The sequence below is a fragment of the Macrosteles quadrilineatus genome, unplaced genomic scaffold (genome assembly GCF_028750875.1).
Source record: "Macrosteles quadrilineatus isolate MER2022 unplaced genomic scaffold, UCM_ALF_1.0 Scaffold_3__2_contigs__length_128488019, whole genome shotgun sequence".
Lineage (NCBI taxonomy): Eukaryota > Metazoa > Arthropoda > Insecta > Hemiptera > Cicadellidae > Macrosteles > Macrosteles quadrilineatus.
This window is the reverse complement of record NW_026542596.1, coordinates 82,509,965-82,533,086: the sequence shown is the minus strand read 5'-3', so window position 1 is coordinate 82,533,086 and position 23,122 is coordinate 82,509,965. Positions and strand designations below refer to the sequence as shown.

The window sequence follows — 23,122 nt, the reverse complement described above, 5'->3', positions numbered from 1 at the left end:
AAAGTACTGTGAGACACAATTTAATGACAAAACCAGCTAATATTATTGTATTCATTATTTATTTACTTCATTGCCGATCAGCTGATAATGTATTGTTGCCATCGACCTCTATTATTACTGTTGCACATCTATCCATGCGGTTTAGTATAATGATTGGGAATTCATTCTAAATACGACTCAAAAAGGTGTATCACCAAGCTCAAAAAGTGAGAACACGTTAAAAATAAATTATTGGTTTTATGACAAGAAAGCTTTGAAATTAAGTTTCCAGGTACCAGGTACAATTCCATTACCTAATAAATCAACTTTATTGATATGCACAAATTGAAGGAAACTGGATCCGTAGTAAACATAGAAAAGTAGACCAATAGTGTTTTTTTAGGCAATCCAAATTAAAAGTACTGTGAGATGGTCTATTGTCTGTGGTATGACAAAACAAACTTATACGTTTCTCCATTTTTCTTTCTTATTTTCCGATGGAGAAAAGAACAGTAAGACTCAAACAAACGATAATTCGTATGTTGGAATACAGAACGAAACTAAACAGTGAACCACGATGGGAGAAGATGAAGACATAAACCGTTTCAAGGCTTATTCCTGGAATCCGGCCGAGTTTTATTAGGTAGTCATGTCACCCCAGAGATAGCAAGGTCTACAAGTCTCAAGTCTACATGTACTGTACAAGCACGAAGCACAAACACTATTTCAGCGATTATGACACCGCACACATTCTAGCGGAGGTAAAGTGTAACTCCAGAGTACTGTGTTTTGAGTAGGACATTGTCTGAAATCATGACAGTGTGCATCCTTTTCATCCAATACCGTGTTTTTTAATACCTCGTTGCTACCGTTATGGTTTTACAAAACAAACCAGAAAAAAATATATTTATTCCTCATACTGGAGGAAAACAGCCTATTAATACATGCGTTGGGGTTGAAAAGTAGCTCTTTTAAAAGGCCCTTTTAGTTCTTAGGGAGTAAAAATTGGCTGTTGTAAACTTTGATGGTGTGCAATCAATGGTTTGGTAGTCTAAAGCCCCATTTACTGCTACGATATATCACTCACAGCGATCTGTTTGCATCAACAAAATTGTTGAGATAAATTGGATATTTTGATATTCCTTTCCATACACAATTTTTGCCCCATCTACCTTGCAATTCGTAAAATATGTCAGTGTCCATTAAAAAATTTAAAAAAGCAGGTTTGTTGTTTTCTCCAATATTTTGCCAAGTGTCTGGCATCTTCAGGGAGTAGCAAATAGAAATGTAGAATACATAAAATAAATTAAACCGTCCAAAACTTACCTTGGTCTTGTAACTAGCTTACATTGGCTATTTGTTGGGATTACATTATTGCATCATAGGATAGATGCATACTAAAATAATGTCTGTAGAGTTTTTGTTAGGACTCCGGCTAAAAGCCTTTTAAGTTTTCTTATTATATATTCATTTCATAACTAAGTAAAACTGTATTGCCGGCTCTCAACATTAACAAATCCTTTTTATTTACATCTAAAACAAAGGTTAATACCCCTTACTAACACTAACATGTTATTGTAGATTTGTTTTTTTTCCTAGGACGCTAGGCATGAGCCCGGGATTGATTTTCATATTACTTCAGGCTAGACTTAGGGGTTGCGGCAACATCCGTTAAATAAAATTCATAGGTGATTTGGCGGGATTAGAACCTGGGGACCTCAGGGACTGAAGTCCCGTGCTCTAACCACTGGACCAGCTTGCTCCCCCATTGTTGTGTTTGTGTTGAATAGAATAATGTGTTAACAAAGTATAACACACCAGCTGAACCTATGTGTAAACAGTGTAGCATCTGGCTTTCTAGTTTCACAGTGAACTAAACTAATTTTATATGTTAAGCTTAAGTATGTTGTGACAAGCAAGGAAGAGTCCTAGCGGCAAGCACTGTGCGGAAACTCATATCGCACAGGGCACAGAATCCAGAATCTTCCTCCACTGTAGAACAAAAAGGCAAGGGGGGGGGTTGGACTTTGCCCTAGACACCAGCACTAATGCTGGAAACCACTTAAGTGTGCCATTCTGGATGTTTCCTCTGTCCCTTACTTCTCTGTGCACTAACTTTGTTTGCTGAGGCTAGCGGATCAGTTGTACTAAAGCTTTGTTCGTACAAGAAAGTACGAGGTAAATCATCACAAAACAAACAGTGTGTTGCATGCGTTAAGAGGATTGAGGGAAGAGGTGTTTGATTGTTTGGTTAGAGTTGGACAATTAATATGATATGAGCTATCTCTATAAAATATAATATTTAATGAGTGATATTACCAAAGTATATGCCAGATCATGTGTAGTGTGGAGCTTTACTCATTGTCTTCATTTTATTTTTAAATATATGCCTTTAAGGCAACTATGCAGCTAAAACTTGGGACGTTAGCTCAATCGCCTCTTCCTCAATCCTCGACTGGCAGTACTGGCACAAAATCTTATCAACTCCAAAGCTTGCTTAAACTGAACTATTTGCTTTTGAAACGTAACAAATACCACACTATAAACTTGTTTTTAGATTTGAGAAGTCAAAACCTATTTAAAACACCATCAAAAATCACTAAGAGGGTAAATTATGGAAAAATAAATTGTAGAGGATTGAAATATAGAAGAATGTAAGACAAATAATGGTTTCATTTTAATCAATATTAATACATTTATAAAATGTACAAGAGTATTTACACTATACAAATAGTAAATATCATAACTGAGTTATGGCGACAAAAAACTGTCAAAATTCAAATATTGTATTAAAAAATAGTATTGCCTAACATTGATTATATTTTTAGGAATTTGAATTATTAAGTTAAGAAGACATCCCATCTATATGGACCAGCTGTAGCCAATTTTTTGTAAAAAAGAACTTAGTTGTGTGAGCCAATCACAGAATGCGCTAGGGTCTAAAATTCTATTATATATATTATTTTTTTGTTGCTGACCAGTTTGATGGGTCATAACAGTTGCTATAGCTCACCATAAGTCATTCCCTAAGTTTGACTTGGTAGAAAAGTTTGCGAATTCGACAGAATTCAGTAATCTAGATCAGTGCAATCTGTCGGTGGCTCACATCAACTACGAACTACGAACATGGGGATGGAATGTCTAAATAGTCAAAGGTTAAGATCAGTGCCACTACTGTAGTAGAATAGTACCCAGAACTGTTTCACATATTTAAGGCTAAGTGTTATCACAAAAATAGTGAAAACTTGTTGGGTTGTCAACAGATTCTACAATTAAGATTCACACTTATGTAATCTAATAATCTCTTTCAAATAACCTCTCACGTCACTAAAATTACAACTCTTCTCAACATATTTGACACCGTGTTCCAGCATGATCCTGTGTTGGAATACTTGACCAACTGTGTTATCAACAATGTCTACCAACTGTGCAACAGTATCAGCTGATAAAGGGTGGGGAGTCAGGGCTGCCAACACACACGCCAGCTGTGACTCAGTTAGCGTGTTGTGACGTGCCACATGTACCAGCAGTGGTGCCACCTGCGCAGCTGAAGACTTGTGAATCAGGTTGGCCAACACGGATATCAGAGGAGAAAGCAACACAGTTGGTAAGCCTGGTTCCTTCACAACACTAGAGAGCCACGGGTACAAACCATACCCGTCCACCAGGAGGTTACGTCCGTTCTTCAGCTTCACGGCTGCCCCGAGGACTTCAAGAATTTGTGTCTGGAAAAATATGTTTTGAGATAAGATTTATAATTGAAAACACCAAGTTTGATTCGTTGATTGAGCTATGATGCATTTTAATATGTATTGTTAGTTTATAAAAATGAGTGTAGAATGAATTAAAGCTTTGATACTGTCCAAAAATAGCCAATTTACTCATCCAGGGTAATTTAATAAACACTTTGTAAATGTAAAGTATTTCCCTTTTATTTGAGGTTGATACGGTGTAAGTTGGTAATAGTTGTGTGTTCTAAAAGTTAGTGGGTCTAGTTAAGGATAGTTAACAGTGTTTGCTGATGTGTCATCATCATCATCATCTTTGCCATTGTCTTAGTTAGTAAATAAAGCAAACATAAATGTTGTGGATTGTTATTGCCAAAAAGACTAATCAATATTTACATTGAAAAGATCTATCTTGAAACGTCAGCTTGAAACAATTCTCCTGCCTAGTGTTGGCCAGGTGTTTATAATCTACATATGTGTAAAATTTCAGTCTATTTTGTTTAGTATTTTTTGTGTTTACCATGAACAAATAGATGCACCGAAACACATAAGCCGTTTCTATTCATTATAATATTACAGTTAAAATGACAGATGGCTTAGCAGTAGTGATGCTATTTACCTTAGCTGTATCGGAGGCTAGGGTCGAGGAGAAGTAATCCAGAGTTATTTTGAAGGCCATACTATTGAGAGAAATGTTAAAGTCCTCCTCATCCTTCATACCATCTCTCAACACACTCAAGATCCAGTCTTGGTGAATACTGTGAACAGAATGCTTATTGTTTAAATTATTTAAAAAGAAAGAAAGAATCTTTATACTTATTTAATACGCAAGCAGGATTTTTGTGACAATTACTCCTCCGAAACTACTGAACCGATTGACATGTTTTTGGTGTCATTGGAAAGAGCGTAACGTGAAGTTGTGCAGGAAACATTCTTTTTAGGGGAATAATTAGAGAGTGAGACCATGGCGACCTTTAAAACCCTAGCAGTGGCCGATCGACTCCTTGTGACGATCTGACGTTGATGCTTAGAATGGCCAACGACTCCTTGTGACGATCTGGGCCGAAAATTTTTTAGCGGTAAAAAAAACACTTACAATCAACTCAGATGAGAATAATATATATACCATTCGAAAGATCACATTCTGAACTTTCATTTTATTACATAAACAAACTCTGTAGCGGGTATATAACAATGTCACGACGATTAGAAATCAAATGAATTTTCGACGCGGCACGACTTTTGCAGCCGACACTTGGGAACTGGCAAAACACGTCTTGTTTGGCATTACCCTGCTCGGGTAATTTTAGTCGTGGGATGTTGCGAGTGGTACCACCGGATAGCCATTGATTTTATCTTCATTGTGGTAGTAATATTTATAACGAAATATTGATTGCACAACCGGTACGATTTTATGAAAACAGCTGTTTTCGACATTTTTAACAAATGGCCAATCGACTCCAGATGACGATGTGGAAAATACGAATTACATACAGTGTAATTTATTATTACTAGTCATATAGTATATCATTTTGAAGAGGAAGAAATTTAGATTCAGAGAGTGGCAGCCCTGCACTCAGGGTTATTTCTGTATGCTCGCATGTAGACGATGGAAGTGAGTCATTACTGCTACAGTCTGTCAGCTGTCTTGTATTGCCATTATTTGTTTGTGTTGTTGTCGGCAATAGTTTTATCCGCGAATTATTACTAAATATGTTATTAGTTCGTAGTGTTAGTGTTAGTGAAGTGTTGTGTGTGTGTATAACAGTAATCTTCATGCATAAATATTACTGAATTGTGTGAAATAGTGTTCATAAAAGGTTGTATTATGTTAGCATCATGTCCTAAAATGATGATTCTGACATTCAGAGATTGTTGTACCTATATAATGATATACCCAAGGTGTTATACATTTTTATAGGCCTAAAGGTAAATGAATACACTACAACATGTTTATAATGGTTTGGGGGTAAACAATTTTGTAAAAAAGTTATAGCCTATACTAAATAGGCCTACTACTGTATTTTGTTAGCATCATGTCCAAAAATGGCAATTCTGACATTTAGAGGTGCTATATATGCTATATAATGATTTACCCAAGGTGTTATACATTTTTATAAAGGTAAATGAATACACTACAACATGTTTATATTGGTTTGGGTGTAAAAAATTTGGTAAAAAAATTATATAGGCTAGGCCTACTAAATACTGTACACTCCATTTTCTCGGAATGTGCAAAAAATTCAAAACGTTCTCAAATTGATACATAATCATACGTGAAAATAACTTTTTACATCATACTTATGACTTTTTTGGATTCCTTATTTCATTAGCTTTACAAATATGTAGGCTACATATCATCAGCCTACATAATGTTTCACAACACAAGCAAACACTGTAGGCTATAGTTTACACTTATTTGCGGTTTTGCGGTTATTGTATTATTATGTCCCTCTTACGTACCTACAAAAAAAATATTTCTAACATGTTATACATTTTTATGTAGGTAATTGAATACACTACAAGATTATTATGTTGGTTTGAAGTAAAAAAATTTGGTACAAAAGTTGTATACTAAGTACTGTGAATTTTTTTTCTCGAGAAATTGCTAAAATATAACAACATTATTTTATATACGTATGTTTATAGGTAAAAAGTTATTCTTACCATAAACCTTATGACTTTTTTTGATTCCTTACTTCATTAGCTTTACAAACATGTATATATCATTATTAGTATACACATATATTATAGAACTTTTTACAACATAAACTAACACTGTACGGTTTTCATTTTTTTCGGTTCTCCGTTTGTCATTATATTTCGCCCCAAAAACTTATAAAAAAAAATATTTTCCTAACATGTTATATATTTCTATGTAGGGAATTAGATTGTCTACAAAATGTATATAATGAATTTCCCATAAAAAAATCCGTAGAAAAAAAATACCAAGGCCGCTTTTGAAATTTCAAAAAAAAAATTCAATTTTTTTTTTATTTTTTTCACTTTACCGATAAAATACACTATCTAAATCATTATGATATTACTATTTCTAGATTCTCCTGTTCTTTCCGAACAAAATGAATATGAGGTTGGCTAGGTTTACTTGTACGGTTGAATTTTTACGAATTTTCAAAAAAAGATCTGCAAAATCACCAAAATGGGTTGGCCATTCCCCACTTCTAACATTGGCCACTGCTAGGGTTAAAGTTTCGTATTTCTCCATAAGATTAACATGGGAAACAAAAATTGTTTTGAAACTCCAGCTGTTGTCAGAAATTAAATATTCATAATTGGTCTCCATGGAAGCATGATACAATTCACAATGTTTACATTTGCTTTGACATTTAAATGTAAACAACCAGAACTGTCAGATGCCTATTTCACAATTTCAGACAGCTGATAAAAAAAATAAAACAACTATGTGGTAGGTTTATTTAATCTTAAACTTTATGAAAGATTATTTATTATAAATCTATTTCAATGATTGTGAAACAGATTTTTCCCGTTGCGAAGCAAAAATTAATAGTTAGAAGAACATATGTTAATTGTAAACAGTCAATGCGTAAATTATCTATGTTGTATTACAAATGTGTATAGTTTTTGATGGTCGTTTGTGTTTAATGATATAAGTTATTAGTTATTAAATTTTTATTTTAAGGATTTGGCATATGTGTAAGCCTATGACAAAAATAACACCATTTCAGAGTTCTGCCAGTTTTTGCCTAACTCTGTCCTGTAGAGTTTAAAGTAGCCTACACCTTATTGTCTACGAATTGGCTAAATAACTTAGGTACGGTACTTTATAAAAGCTGCCAGCCTTTTTACGTTGACTTAAATTGTAAGCTTACCTTTTCCCGCCCATGGGCAGTTTGATTGTTAAAAATTCACCCTTTAAACTGGAATAGGACTGTGAATTGTGAGTATTTCCATTGGTTAATAATCTTTTAGTTGACTCTTTTAAAATCATTGGAAATTATGACTGTTATTAGTTTTTAAACAAGTAATTTGTTTATAAATAACTCCTGTACTTCTTTGCAATTGCTCGATTTCGAGCAACATGTACACTAGTAATAATAATTTTAAAAACACAGTCCCAGTAATCTGACACATTTAATAATGAAGCACAGATTTAACATGTTTGCTGTGGTTGCGCGATATCTGGGAGTTGGAGCAGCCAATGCGCTGCATGGATGAGTACCCAAAAATGTTTAAGTTTAGTTTTATCCAATAGGAGAGGTGAATTATGGCATGTACTGTGTTTCAGTCGTTGTGGACGTAGTTTCACAAGAACCCTCCATCGATAAAATAGTCGTATCTGAAAGCGAATTGTACTGGATTGAAGTATAAAACTGGCACAATAAGTTACAATTGGACGTATCATTCCCAGTGAGAGGCTTAGCTCACACTGAAGCAAGGTTGTTATAGGAGGCGGACAACGTTTACCACCCAACGCACTTAATGTGTTAAGGAATTATTATTTACACTGAGACTGAGTTCCTACACGCTTACAAGAGTTTGCTGCCAATCAGCTGAGACAGTATACTGTATTGTTAGAAAAATAGCCTGACACATATTAAAAGATCTTTTAAGCCTCAATTTACTGGAATTTTTGATAGAAGAAGTATTTTGATACAGCTATCGGTATTTCAACATTTTAAGTAATCTACCATAACGAAAATTTTACCTGTGTCATATTATATTAGTATATGTATACTGTATTGTATGTCCTGTAATCCAGCTACTAGGTCACGAATTGTGGATATTTATAGGAATGCACTGTGGATGCGGTACTCCCTGGTGTGGATTAACATCCGCACGGGTGAGTACTACGACTATCCGCAGTACTATCCTGATAATTAGACCAATTCGTATATACCAAGGGAAAAAAAGTGGTTCGGATTCCACTATAAACTGTAGGTCCCTTAGTCGCCATTAGCTGTATGGGCTTATTAATTAACAGCTGTGTCAATATGTCGGCCTTAGTCACTAACAAGACTACAAGATAGCGCCACTCATCATACACTCATCTCCATTCATACTTGGCTTAAAATACCTACTTTGTATGGTCGCCATTTCAAAGAAAAGTATAAAAGCATAAAATAAGTATTGTGCTTCAATCTAGAAACTATATTTTGTCTAAAAATAACGTTCTGTTGTCAACTACTGATTTCTTAATACAATATTTGATAATCAAAGTGGTTGAATCAAATAAATCTAATTATTTCAATTTTGAGCTTTAACTCGCATTTCTCTTCAATCTACTAAAGAAGTCCTACTTGGACCAAATTTTATTGTTACGTTTTGCGACCTTGACTGATACATCAGCCTTTGGACTCATTTTCTCAGGTAGGCTAGCTGAACTGAAACTGAATCACTATTGCAACAAACTCTCAACCATCCATTTTACTTGGCTTTCCTTTAAATTGTAAAACAAATACTGTATTGAAAGACCAAAAACTTGGTCGTTAACCAATGGAATCTATACAACATTAAGTGACAGACCTGTGGTATTGTACACTGAAGCTGTTAAACAGTGGGAGAAGTTCCGGCGCAGTGTGTAGGTCGAGGCGGGGCTTGGCTAGCAGATACTGCGCCAGGGGTAGATACAGAGGGTGGGTGGGGGCAGTGAGCGCCAACACACAGCGACACAGGAACACAGCCACTACAGAGGTGATGCGGGGAACACCCCCACCACTATCACTCAGGCCCCGCCGCACTGCGTCTAGGAAGTGCAGCCACAAACTGTCTTGGTTGTTGGTGTTGCTGCAAAGAAGACAGGGTTGAATAAGATCAATATTAGATATAGTATTTCAAAGTGGGGAAGCGAGCTAGTCTAGTGGTTAGAGCGAGGGACTACAGTCCCCGAGGCCCTGGGTTCAAATCCCGTCAAATCACCAATGGATTTTATCTAAGTGATAATGCCGCAACAGGGTTGCCACCATAGTGGGATGATAAAATTCATGCAGAATTCATGGTTTTCATTGGTAGTTAAAAAAAAAATCATGGTCGATGCGCTTATACAGTTTCAACACAATTGAGTTTTGCTGATTTCATAAACTGACGTTAAAGGGGCAGTTACTTTTGAATAACCTTTCATACTTAATATACCGCTTTTTTAGAGTGATTTATAAACATTGAAATTAAAGTTGAAAACAAAACAGGTCCAGCTATTCTATATGAGATATTGGAGAAGAATTGTAAAATATAATAAGTCTACGTCTAATTCAGTCTTTCCAATGGAATAAAACAAAAATGCCACTCACCAAAAAAAGTTCTGTTTTATCCCCCTACATAATTGTCATAAAATGTGCATTCTGGTTTATCTTATAACACAACGTACTAAGATACGATGGTTTTATCCAAAAAGCTAAAAAAATCAGGCGTCAGAGTCGGAAATTCGGTTTTATTGTGCACCCCGTTTCAATTCTGTGCAAGGTCTAAAACTTCTATTTTTGTGATTTAAGTCCCCTTCTTCGTACCTAGGCCTAATAATGATTTTTCAAACCATATACAGTCCTCGGGAATCTCAGCTGACATCAGCATCTTTGGATGACTTGGAATGAACTAAGCAATTGTTTCTGATCGTGGAACATGTTAAATAATCATCTCCACTAGGGGTGGGCGAGAAGTGATTTTTCAATTGGAGTCGAGTCGAGTAATTTGAGTAAATTACTCGAGTATCGAGTCGAGTAAAGTAGTTGCACGTTAAGTAGTCCTAGGCCTAGGGTTTAAGCTGAGGTAGCATTTTTACCTCTTAGCAAATTCAAAACTTAAAAATGCTAGCCTACATTGTTTTTGCAGGCTATAGAAAATTTGCTAGAAATAGAATTGAACATGTAATGTTCAAACATCTTCACACAGTATTTTCATGTTCGTTTCTATAAACTGTTTAAAAAAATGAAATATTTGTAATTTGGAAAATATAATGGTACTGGTTGAATAATTGTTCCTGATTTTGAAAATTCATGGTCCATTGGAGAAATCCATGCATAATCCATGCCTTTTTCATGGTCACAAGAATTCATGCATAATTCAAGCTTTTCAAGGTTTTCATGGCTGGTGGCAACCCTGCGCAACCCCTAGGTCTAGCCTGAAGTAATGTGAAAAACAATCCAAGGCTCGTGCCTAGTGTCTTTGGACAAAAAAGAAACAAGTATTTCAAAGTGGTTTATAAAGTCGGAGAAAAACAATTTCCTTCAAAGCAGCATACTAAATTACTCAATAATCTTATTTATAGTGGGTGTGGATTGAAGTAGAGTCTCAAATCTACCATCCTTCCTAAATTGGCTACAGAAAGGATTAATCAGCCATAAGGTTGTCACAGAGAATTTAAGAACATAAAGCATGTACATATTATGGAGTTAGTAAAATCTATTTCTTGTCAAAGCTATGGCTTTGAGTCTGTCTCTTAACTACAAACTTTTTCAATTTTGATTTTATCATCTCATAATTACTAATTTCTGTTGACTATACAGACTTTTTAACCAAACCGATGTAATGACTTAGGATACTGTAAGCTATAGCATTTTTTACATCACGTCAACTATCTCAGAGACAAAAATAAATTAGAAAATATAATTTTAGACAGTAATGAATTCTGTGACTGGCTCACATTACTATGTTCTTTTTAAATGGAAATTTGGGACAACTCCATTTAGATGGGATGTCTACTTCAGTATCCAAAGTCACTGTCAAAACTTAATTGAACCAATACTATTTTAATTACAAAACTGAAAATTTTCCAAAGTTTTTATGGTTTTGACATATCACTGCGTTGTACACTCATAGTATCAAACGGAAGTAACAGGCTATTTCAGGATACTCCTACTTCCCGTATCCTGTAACACGAAAGGTCGGATAACTGAAGAGGGGATAGTCAAAAATTATCTGCCATACCCATAAAATTATTTCTGAAAAAATTCTAAAGCACATAAAACCTTATACTCACAAATAGTAAAATTTCCACTTACTACAAAATTCATAATCATTTCTAGAAAAAACTTCAAACCTGATAAGGTGACAGTGGAATCGCTGCAACGCAACGTACGCAACTCTCCTTACATCCTCGTGATGACTAGACAGTGCTGCCAACACGAGAGACAGACAACCACTCTGGCACGTCTTGTATGTGTAAAACACCTCACTGGGGGCAAACATTGCTACCAACATGGGCAGATAGAAGGCTGGGTCATACACATCAGGCTGGTCCTCCATCTTGTCACTGGGCTGTGGGAGGGGGGGGGGTTATACATTAGTTTTTACATTACAATTAATTAAATTTACAACCAGCATTATGTTATATCATGGAAATACAAAAGATTATACATAGTTATACATTAGACCAGTAGTTTTATATGGAGGGGAAAATTGGATCCTGGGAAAAATACGTAAAAGAAGATTATAACCTTTTAGAATAAAGTTCTAAGAACTATATATATATATGGTCCAGTGGAGTATAGAGGATTCGCCACAACCAGAAGGCTAAGGTGGGTTGGCCATATCTTGAGGATGAAGAAATGAAGAAAGCTTGTTGAAGTAGGTACTAACCGAGATCTGAGGGGAAGGAGACCAGTAGGAAGACCAAAGGCCAGGTGGTGGGATCAAGGCTGCAAAGATATGGAAAAAATGAGACTAGTAGAGGAAGATTCAGAGGACTGAGAGAACTGGTGACAACGTGATGGCGAGGCCAAGTACCAGATTTGGTACGAGTGGCCATGGCAGTAAGTAAGTAATATAATATTTATTTTGTACTACAAAAAATCAGATTTGTATACAAAGAATCATAGTAAAAAATACAAACACTCATAATTCCATTCTTAATTAGCTGATGTGAGTGTTTGGTTATTGTCTATAAGTACTATCAACCTTTTGTACACCTTTTAATAGTTTGAACCCAAAGCAAAATGAGCAACGAGTTTGTGTGTTTGCATAATGAGTTGATCTTTGTTAATTTAATTTTTTTTTTATTGTATAGCACACTGTCTTAAATATGAGCAAATTACTGGGTCAGTTTTAGAATTAGCTCTGTTGAGCCTTCCTAATCAAATTAAATTACCCCACTGTAAAAAAGTACACAAAAACACTCACCCTAAGAGCTCGCTGAACAGGAAAGTTGGCGATCGTGGTATTCACTTTGTGTTCCTCGAACAGATCCATCAGCTGAGAAAAGTTCTGTTTGTTCCACAGTCCTGGCGCGATTGTGCTGCGTACACTGTAGAACGACGCAGCCGTCTCACCCCATAGGAACGGTTTCCACTCTGTGAGAACGATGCCCAGACTTTCATACAACTGGAGAAGCTGTTAACAAAAAAATAGTCACATTAAACGTTACATTGTATCGAGTCGAGGACATAACAAACAATATTGATTAGCAAAAAAAATGACACAAAAAATTAGTACAATCCTAGTTGCAGAGTTTGTTCGTAATATAGCTAAAAATGAATTTTGAAGTACATTAACTATTTTCCTATATTTTAATATAAAAAGGTGAACCAAATGTTAAAAGCATCAATTCCCGATTGATTATAATACATCCGCTTAGATAACTAAATAAATAAATAAGGAGGTGTACCAATTGAGGGGTGAGATTCCTTGAACCACCATTCATGGAGATATATCAATTAAATTAATAGCCTATCATATTTAGTGGTATTTTATTTTGAAAAGTGATAATGTGTTAATGAGATTTAAAAAAGAATAAAATATGTACATTGATGATTGATATAACAATTAATCGTATTAAATAAAAAATTATGATTAGATATCGCTAATAATTGAAATGTTATATCTGATTTTGTTTGCCAGGGTGTCAAATTAATAGTATTAAAATTGACCAAACAACTTAAGTTTTCTGATTAATGAACTTGAAGAACAAATGCAAAATTGAAACATAAAAGATGTAGGTGTAACTACCAATTGTTTACACTAACATACGCAGGTGGGAGTTGGTTTTTATACCAATTTCAATTGTGATTCACCTAATAATCAAGACATTTACATCTGTAAAATTCAAATTTGGTTTTTAAATTTAATCAGCATGTACGGTTTTACAATTAATTTTCGTTCTCCAACTAGAATAACTATAAATACAAGCTCATGCATTGACAATATTTTAACTAATGACAACTTTGTTTTTAACCAGAATATAAGATCTAAAATGAACCTTGAACTAGGTGTTTCGGATCACAGGGCACTTTTTATTGAAATTTCAAGAAATACTGCACTTTGCAAAAAAATACAGTACAAAAAAAGATTATTTTCAAAACAAAATAAAGCGCTTTTTTATCAACACATATCAGGAGTTAATTGGAATACATTGCCTCAACAAGATGCTCAAACTAATTTTAACCATTTTTTCAATCAGTTGTTAGTAAATTTTGATACATGTTTCCCTCTTAAATTTTACACTAACAAACCACCCAAAAATAAATATAGGAAAAGCTGGGTGACTAAAGGTATTAAAATATCAAGTCAGAGAAAAAGAGAGTTAAGCACTATTGCCAAAACGGTTCAAGATGTTAACTTTAAAAAGTATTACAAAAACTATAGAAAAATTTTTAAAGCTGTTTGCGATAAGGCTAGGAAAATGTTTAATTGTAAAGTTATATCATCTTCAGATAATAAGAGCAAAGCGGTGTGGAATGTTGTGAAGTCTGAACTTGGAGTCCTGAATTCCAATCATTTGGATTTCCCTGATTTGTGTGTCGGAGACAAGCAATTAAAAGATGGACAAAATGTGGTAAATTTTCTCAATGATAAATTTTGTAACATTTACAAAAATATAAATTGTATGCCTTGCTTACACACTGCAACTAATTTGATTAATAATACTAGTAGGCCTAATAATATAAGAATGAAATTTCAGTTCAGACATGTATCGATTTTAGAAATTAAAAAAACCGTTAGAAATTTAAAAAATAAAAAATCTTCTGGATGGGATGAAATTCCTATTGAATTAATTAAAAATGTCATAAACCATATTGCAGAGCCTCTGTGTCTAGTAATCAATCAATGTTTTGATGAAGGAATTTTTCCCTATCAATTAAAAAATGCTGAGCTGAAACCACTTTTCAAAAAAGGCTCAGTAATGGACCCTGATAACTATCGTCCTATTTCAATACTCCCATCTTTGTCTAAAATCTTTGAAAAAATTGCTTACAACCAAATCTATTCATATTTCGAAAATAATGATTTATTTACCAATAAACAATATGGTTTTAGATCTGGGAAAAACACTATATCTGCTGTCTTAGATTTCATAAATCAGGTTTCTGATGGCTTGGATGGGTCTCAGAGCACAGCTGCGGTGTTCTGTGATCTATCCAAGGCATTTGATTGTGTAAATTACAATATATTAATGAGTAAACTTAAATAGTATAAATTTTCTGATATGGCTCTGTCTTGGATGCATTCATATTTGACTAACAGACATCAAAGAACGATAATCGTAAAAAATGGTAAAAAATGTATTTCACAGTGGCTTAACACTAAATGTGGGGTTCCGCAAGGGTCAATACTAGGCCCCTTGCTATTTTTAATATTTATAAATGACTTACCTCGAAATGTATCGTCTAACCTTATCTTATATGCTGATGACACTACAGCAATAGTTAAATCAAATAATTTGCAAAATCTTAAACAAGAAATCAGTCTTTCTATTCTTAATTTATCTAATTGGTTTACAGCCAACGGGCTAAAACTTAATAATTCTAAAACACAGGTGATGTTATTTCAAACAATTCAGAATAGGCAAAACTCCACTGTTGAATTATCTTATGATAATAATATTATATCCTTTACTGAAAATGCAAAATTTTTGGGTTTAGATATCGATAAAAATTTAACATGGAAAACACACATAAAAATGGTAGTTGGTAAATTAAATACGGCTTGCTTTCAAATGTATGTTTTGAGAAATGTAATAGATTTAAAAACTAAACTCACAGTGTACTATGCTATGTTCTTTTCTGTCTTGCAATACGGGATTGAATTATGGGGAGCAACTTCTTATTCTAAAGCAGTTTTCAAAATTCAGAAGAAATTTATAAGGATTTTATCATTTATGCCTAAAAGAACCTCATGCAGAGCTTTATTTGCTAAATATGAGATATTAACTTTGCCTTCACTTTATATATTTAAAATGATGGTGAATTTTAAAATTAATTATCAAATGTACAATGATAAACAAATCAGTCATCCATATCTTACACGCTCAAAAAATTTTCAATATCCAAGACATCGCCTTTGTTTATATGAAAGATCTCCTTATTATATGGGATTAAGGCTTTACAACAGTCTACCCACTAATTTTAAAGAAATTAACAGTATTTCAAAATTTAAAAATGATTTCAAACGATACCTTTTACAGAAAAATTATTATAATATTTCCGATTATTTAAATGATAAGTAAATATATTTTAGTTTAAGCTATGTGGATTTTAGTTTTGTTATGTAACTTAGTGTTTAAGATCTCTGACAATATCACCTGTTTCACCAGCTAACGCTGGATCTGTGAAATGTTTTGTGATAATAAAGTAATATTTCATTTCATTTCATTTCATTTCAAATCATATCACTTAATAGATATCAATGACCACACACTGTGGTAACTAGCAGATAAGACTGTGACCTTCACTAAGTTTTCAGTGAAGGGATACTGATATCTGTGGTGCAGATGAAATGACTGTGTTGTAATGTGAGTAAAACCCCAAAACAAAGGTACTTTGGTATACGGAGGCCACCCTTATACAGTGTGCTGCGGCAGTTGGTTATGTTAGGTTAGGTTATCATAAATAGGAAGTAAGACTCATCTAGCATCGTTCGATTCATTCATAACGAAACGAGGAAAGTCCTAAAAACATATTTATGATAACCCAGCCTAACAAAACCGGCGCAGCGCGCTGTAAAATAAGTTACCTCAGTTGAACTCTTTTACTTGTTAATATAATTTATTGGATTAATCAAAAATACAAAAATAAATGAATCCTTGATTCACAGGAAATTTAGAGCAAGAAAATAACTTATTATGCCATAATTTAATTCGTACTAGGAAAAAATCGAGGAGATGAAAACTGACTCGTAGGCAAAGATCGGCTCAGTTCGATTTTCAAGCTGCTCACACAACTGTGTTGATATGTGTAATTTATGTCGGATATTCCGAGTTTGAGTTGGTTATGCCCGAGGTTACTATACTGAATGGATTAAATTATACAGACAGTTTGACTTCCCTTCAATGAAGCCGTACAGACTTTTGAGGTCCATGTGACAGACGAATGCAAGATTAAGAGAGGCTGACAAACATCTTACCTGCAGTATGAGTTGATCTGTTGTGCTGAGTGAGGCAGAGTATGCAGCCAGTAGTACAGGTACATGAGTGGAGACCATCACAGACGAGTCTAGCCTCAGCAGACTCAGTAGCAGTTCTAGCAGTGCGGCTGATAACAAAACACATTGTAGTTTGCAAATAAACATACATTGTTGAAGCTGAAGTCTATTGCACTTATTACCTACCTTTCTTCCGTCACAAGGCACACACGGCAAAACTATTTTGCATACCAATTAGTCAAATGGATGTAATTATAGATGGAATGTTGTTATTTATTATTTAGCTAACCTAACATACTCATTTTTCCAACCATAAGTATGACGCTTTTTAAGGTTAAATTTTTGCAATTGATAATTGAGTGAAGTACTCAGCACGAGAGCAAGAGTTTTAGTTCCTCTCATATTATTTGAAAGCTATTATTTCAAGTAAGTCAGTTTGATTTCATTACAACCAAAAGAATCTTATCCTTACCCTAAACGTCTTGTTGAATATACACAGGTGCCAATTGGCCGTAAATTAATGCTGACACACCAGCCCAGACAATTATGTAGACAAGAACCATTTTTTAAAGCCCATCAAGGGCAGCTGCATTAAAATCAAATCAAATCAAATCTGCTTTATTTCCAAAAAATGTTTACAATATATACATATACATTAGGTACATTAGGTGCATTAGGTTTCAAACATCAAAAAGTTACTGACTTTTATAAGGATGCCGCTCACCTACTTCAAGGCATTTAGGCTGTGTTACGGCAATTAGCAATCATACAATAATTGTTTCACTATAAGAATGTAAGGACTATGCAGCTTCTATTCTTCATTTTTTGGGGAGCGAGCAGGTCTAGTGGAAGAGCACCGGACTTCAATTTCCACCAATCAATAATGGATTTTATCCAAGTGATGGTGCGGCAAGGGCAACCATCTTGGCCTTGCCTGAAGTAAAGTTAAAACAGTTCCGTGCTAGAACCTACACGTCCTAGGATGTGAGGGTGAAACATAAAAAAGTGCTTTATTTATAACAGAAACAATAAAAAACGTTAATTTTGACATTGTGTAAATATAAGTGTTTACTCTAGAAAAAGAAAGAATGTTGAACCTATTGATACTGATGTGGAAATTACCCACTTACTTTTGGTTGGAGTTGGTTTGCCGAGCATCACTGTGAGGAACTGAGAGTGGGACAGAACCATCTCCGTGATAGTCTTGACTCCCTGGTGATCCTTGGAGTAGACGACGTCACACAGGGCCGCCAGGGTAGTCAGTAGGAAACTGTTGTCTTCGTCAGGGTTTTCTCCCAGCTTCAGAGACAGCCGCACCCATTGCATCCACTCTTCAGACTTGACTACTGGTTTCCACTCAACTTCTTCTGGGGATTTGAAACCTTCCAGAGCTGTCCTTAATGTACCACACACTGTCTTAGCACTGAAAAGAAAAATTTTGTGTCAAACTATTTTAGAATATTTAAACTATAATATTTGACTGTTGATACAACTGGAAATTCCATCCCAATGTTAAATTTGTCGCCAGATTTTTAACCTAAATTGTCTTACTCGATGTGAGCCACTGACAGATTGTGCTAAATTAAATTACTGATTTCTGTCAAATATATGAACTTTTTTAACAAGATAAACTAATGCAATGAATTATTGTGAGTTATAGCAACTGTTAAAACCCATCAATTTGGTCAGCAACAAAAAAAATTTATAAAAAATAATTTAAACGTTAATTGTATTTCCAACCAACAAATTTTTCACTATGGTTTCTCTATCTAGAAATTACTGTTTATACTCATAACATCTAAAATTGAAATGCAACCAACAAATTATTTATTCTCATGATCTAACCCATGACCTAAAACTTTTTTAAAACCATTTTCCTGATTGATAAGTATAAAACTTTTAAAAATAGCACTAAATACATTGATTAAGAAATTATTAAAATCGATTTACAAAAGTAAAGGTTTTAGTTACAAAACACCTTGAAAGCAAGTGAAACATTACCACCTTTTACATTTATTACTTATTTCTCAATCCATAAATTTTCTTGTGACGTTTCCAACCCAAACGTTCATGTTCCCCAAACATTAATTTTGCTGTCAGCCAACTATATTGACTAACTGACAACGCACATTGTTGAGACTGAAATTAATCACAAAAGCGGGGTTTTGTCCTGAAGTAAAGCAAAAGCACACATGTCAACTGGTAACAAAACTGACAAACGAGCAGAGTTGTGAAGGGTATGAAGGATGATTTCATTACTACTGCATGGTCGTACGGCCTCTATTGATTGTGCCCACGTTGACCCCTGACCCGCACACAGTAACAGTAGTGACAGTGGTCACCATGCCTCCAAACCTAGCACACTCCTTCACTAACTACCTGTGTAAGTCAACACACGCAATACACACTGCTTACTTGATCTCATCATTGCTGACGTAAAATATGTATACTGCAGTTGAATGCACTGCTTACTTGATCACATCATTATTTATGTATGTAAAATAAGCATACTTAAGTTGAATAAGTTTGGCTTTCTTGATCATTACTTTCTTATAAGATATGTAACTAGGGTTGATTAATTCAAGATAATACACGATACTCAATGTTTATTACTTTTATGAATTATCTAAACTGGAATTAAATTCATTCAAGATTTCACATGCTGCCTACTTCATCATTAATTTGTCAAATCAGTAATTACCAGGGGTGTATGTAAGCTCTCATACACTGCTTACTGAATCATTGCTTGAAAAAAATGCATTTAAAGTAAAATTCATTCAAGATTATACACTTACTTTGGTTATTACTTTTGTTATATATAAAACTAGATTAAAATTATTTTAAGGTTATACAAGCTGCCAATAGATTGTTACTATCGTATTATATAAGATTTATTCCAGATTTATCACTATTTTCATGCTTTTATTTGTTATTTTTAGCACAAGTATTATACCTGTTAAATTGCTTTTAAAAATCATTACTTGATTAGAATTTGAATGTTGTTAGTAAATAGAACAGAGAGAAAGGTACCAAGATTAAAATCGTACAATTTTTTTTTTCAAATTCAATATTTTGGTGTACATAATGTAATCTAACAATAGCAGGAGGATTTTGACTAACACCTATAATAGAGACTTTATGCAACTTTTTGTATTTTTTACCAACTAATATGATAGTTTCTGAAAAAAATATTCACAATGATTTATTTTTATGACATAACCTTCTTCTAATTGTTTAAAAACTTTAAAAAAGTAGTTAAGTAAAAGACTAAAAGACTAAATGTTTACTAAACTTTAACTAAAATATCTGTAATATGGCAAACAAGTTTGGAATTTTACTGACTTGTGAACTTAAATTGGGTTACGTGTTTGAAATTTGACCTCATACATATCTCAAACCTATTATAACTTAGTGTTCCAAAGGAAATCATCAAAGTTTTAATTTTAATTAATGTTTTTTTTAACCTCTTATGTTTTATCAACAGTTGAAGTAGTCTGAGTTTGTTTTGCCCTACCACAACAAGGTAATCACATAACATGTGTCTCAATGACAGTAACGTGCAATGTGAGAGGTCAGTTTTTGCGAGGCTCGGTCTACAACTGATATTCATCACTTATCAAACAACGTCTTGTTATTGATTACGTGGCCTTCACACCCCAGTCCCCCAGTGACCATCTGATCACTTGTAACAATCTTGTTTGACAATTGTGTCAACAATGGGTTAATTAATTTAAACGTTCCTCGACTTTGACAGGTCTGCTATGATGTTTACAGTACATTGTAGCTCATGTGCATTTTGTGAAATTCTGAACATATCTATGTGAAAAGGTTTAAGTCATGAGTTTTAAAAAGAATGAGCATTAAATTACCTAACGATAACTGATTTTATAGACAACTTTAAAGTTATATATTTAATTTACAAAAAAACACAAGAAATTCATTTTTTAAACTACAGCAACAAAATGTCACTGTAAAAAATCACAAAATTATTGTTTTTCCTTAGATTTGGAGTTGGTCCATGGATTTGTTTTCCACTTATTTTGATGAATAAATAAGAAACGTTTAAAATTTTAGACATGCAAATGCTAAACTATCATATTTATTAATTGAAATTATTGGATTTAGCATTGTGGAGAAGAGATATTTAATTTGTCAATTTAGACAGTATTTCCAGATAAATTAAAGTCCATATTACTGAAATTTATTTTCACAACTTGAATTAACTTTACCGGTTAGCTGAAGAACCCATACATCATTTGATGGTTTGTTGTTTGTCAAGGATTTTTACAAATTGACATTTAAATTTTAGGGCAAACAGCTTGTATTAATCCATTCGATTTTGTACAAAAGAATTAGTAAAAATAAATATTTTTACTGCAAAATCTGTATTAACAAACTAAAGTACCTGTCATTGATTATTATATTTTTTTACAAAATTGTAAACAGAGCAGAGAATTAATTAATCTTTGTCTGTAACATTTTCACGCAATTCATTCTACACCCACCCTTTCATCTTTGTCTTAAGCTTCTCACCCTGGTGATTCAGGATCAAAGTACCATAAGCATTAAAAACATTAACTATATTATAAATGTTTAAACGAGCTGCTATACAATACATTCAAAAGAAATAAAAAAAAATAATTCTTTTATTTTATTTGAGTTGATACATGTGTTTCACAACAGGAAGAGTTAAATGCTGTTTTTTTTAATTCTATAAAAAATGGTTACACATCTATTACTATTATTTATATTAGAATCTAAACTTAATTTTACCACTTAGTGAAGTAAAATTATTTTTGTATATTAGGATAAGGGGTTTAAATTTACCAAGCAGCCATTACAGTGAGCGGCGCTGCGCTGATGTGTTTAAAAACACTGTAACAGAGCCCATAGGAAATTTGTTCATACCAATACTATTAAACAAATCTACTTACTCTCAGCTTCATTTTGATGTGCCATATGCCTATTACTTTTATTTGATAAAATGCCTTAAATGATGACCAAACGTTTGACTGTATCACTTTTATAATATAATTGATTTAGGCTTAAAATAACCCTTAAATTATACTGAAATGATACTTAATCATCAATTAAATCCAACCTGGTAAAGTTGTTGGTGGTAAGAGACAGCAGGAGTTGTAATGTTTTGGCCACAAAGTCAGCGGTTTGAGCAGCAACGCAAAGATGTCTTGCGATGACAACATGTGGTTCGGTCCATTCTGGTACATTGTAGAGGGCTGACACTACCTCCTCTCTGGTATCATCTACACAACACAAAAGCTGCTGAAGAAGATAAATTAACATAGATATCCTAAGCAAAAAATGCTTAGGAGTATATGTTTCAGCAAAAAATATGGCTTGAATTCTTGTTGTTCTTCTTCAGAAGAGACCTCGCCAACCTTTTCCCACCACAGACTTGCAGAGCAGCTTTCACAGAAATCTTCACAGTGGCTCTCTACATACTTGAAACCATAAAGTAGGCCTATGTGGATAAAATAAATCCCCTAAGAAACCAAGACCTGCACCACTACAACACTTGTCATGGCTCCAAAATTCGTCCTACCAGTTCACCGAACCACTCTCTGGGAAAAAACCCTTCCTACACTGGTCGCAAAATGAAGAACCATCTACCTGACTGGCAACAAGCTACACCAGGAGTTAAACGAGTGGCTGATCGCAAGACCCTTCTACTCACTCAAGGAAAAATCAGCGCATACTGTTAGAAAGATATTTTCCTGTAAATGTGCAGAATCCCTTTATAAATTAAAATAGGCTAAAAAATAAACGCAAATAAAAAGGAGTTTAAAATTTAAAAAAAATTACATGGGCCTCTGGGTTGCCATGCTTGTGACAAAATAACGACAAAATATAAACAGAAAATCAAAATAAATTAAAGAAATTCCAATAACATGTTTTATTTACAGTGTAGGGTGAAAATAGAGATGCCTGTACATGGTTGAGTTGGTTTGGTTGAGTTTTCGATCTCTGGACAATCTCTAGTTTATATTATTTGATAGTTCAATATTCATGATGCCAATTAAAACTGATGTGGGAGCACACATGGAATGATATAATAAAATTAAAATTAA

General features: G+C 33.9%; 1 protein-coding gene across 1 annotated transcript in view; it reads right to left on the bottom strand.

The window, feature by feature from the left end:
* Nucleotides 1-2,634: 2,634 nt before the first annotated feature.
* Nucleotides 2,635-23,122, bottom strand: part of LOC128988925 (uncharacterized) — a 73,508-nt gene continuing 53,020 nt past the window's right edge. Inside the window, exons 19-26 of the mRNA XM_054410708.1 lie at nt 22,135-22,297; nt 18,164-18,456; nt 17,016-17,143; nt 12,798-13,007; nt 11,719-11,936; nt 9,213-9,473; nt 4,327-4,465; nt 2,635-3,704 (exon numbers count right to left, since the gene is read on the bottom strand). Coding sequence (XP_054266683.1) covers nt 3,252-3,704; nt 4,327-4,465; nt 9,213-9,473; nt 11,719-11,936; nt 12,798-13,007; nt 17,016-17,143; nt 18,164-18,456; nt 22,135-22,297 — 1,865 coding nt within the window. The 3' untranslated portion in view covers nt 2,635-3,251. The remainder of the gene's footprint in view (nt 3,705-4,326; nt 4,466-9,212; nt 9,474-11,718; nt 11,937-12,797; nt 13,008-17,015; nt 17,144-18,163; nt 18,457-22,134; nt 22,298-23,122) is intronic.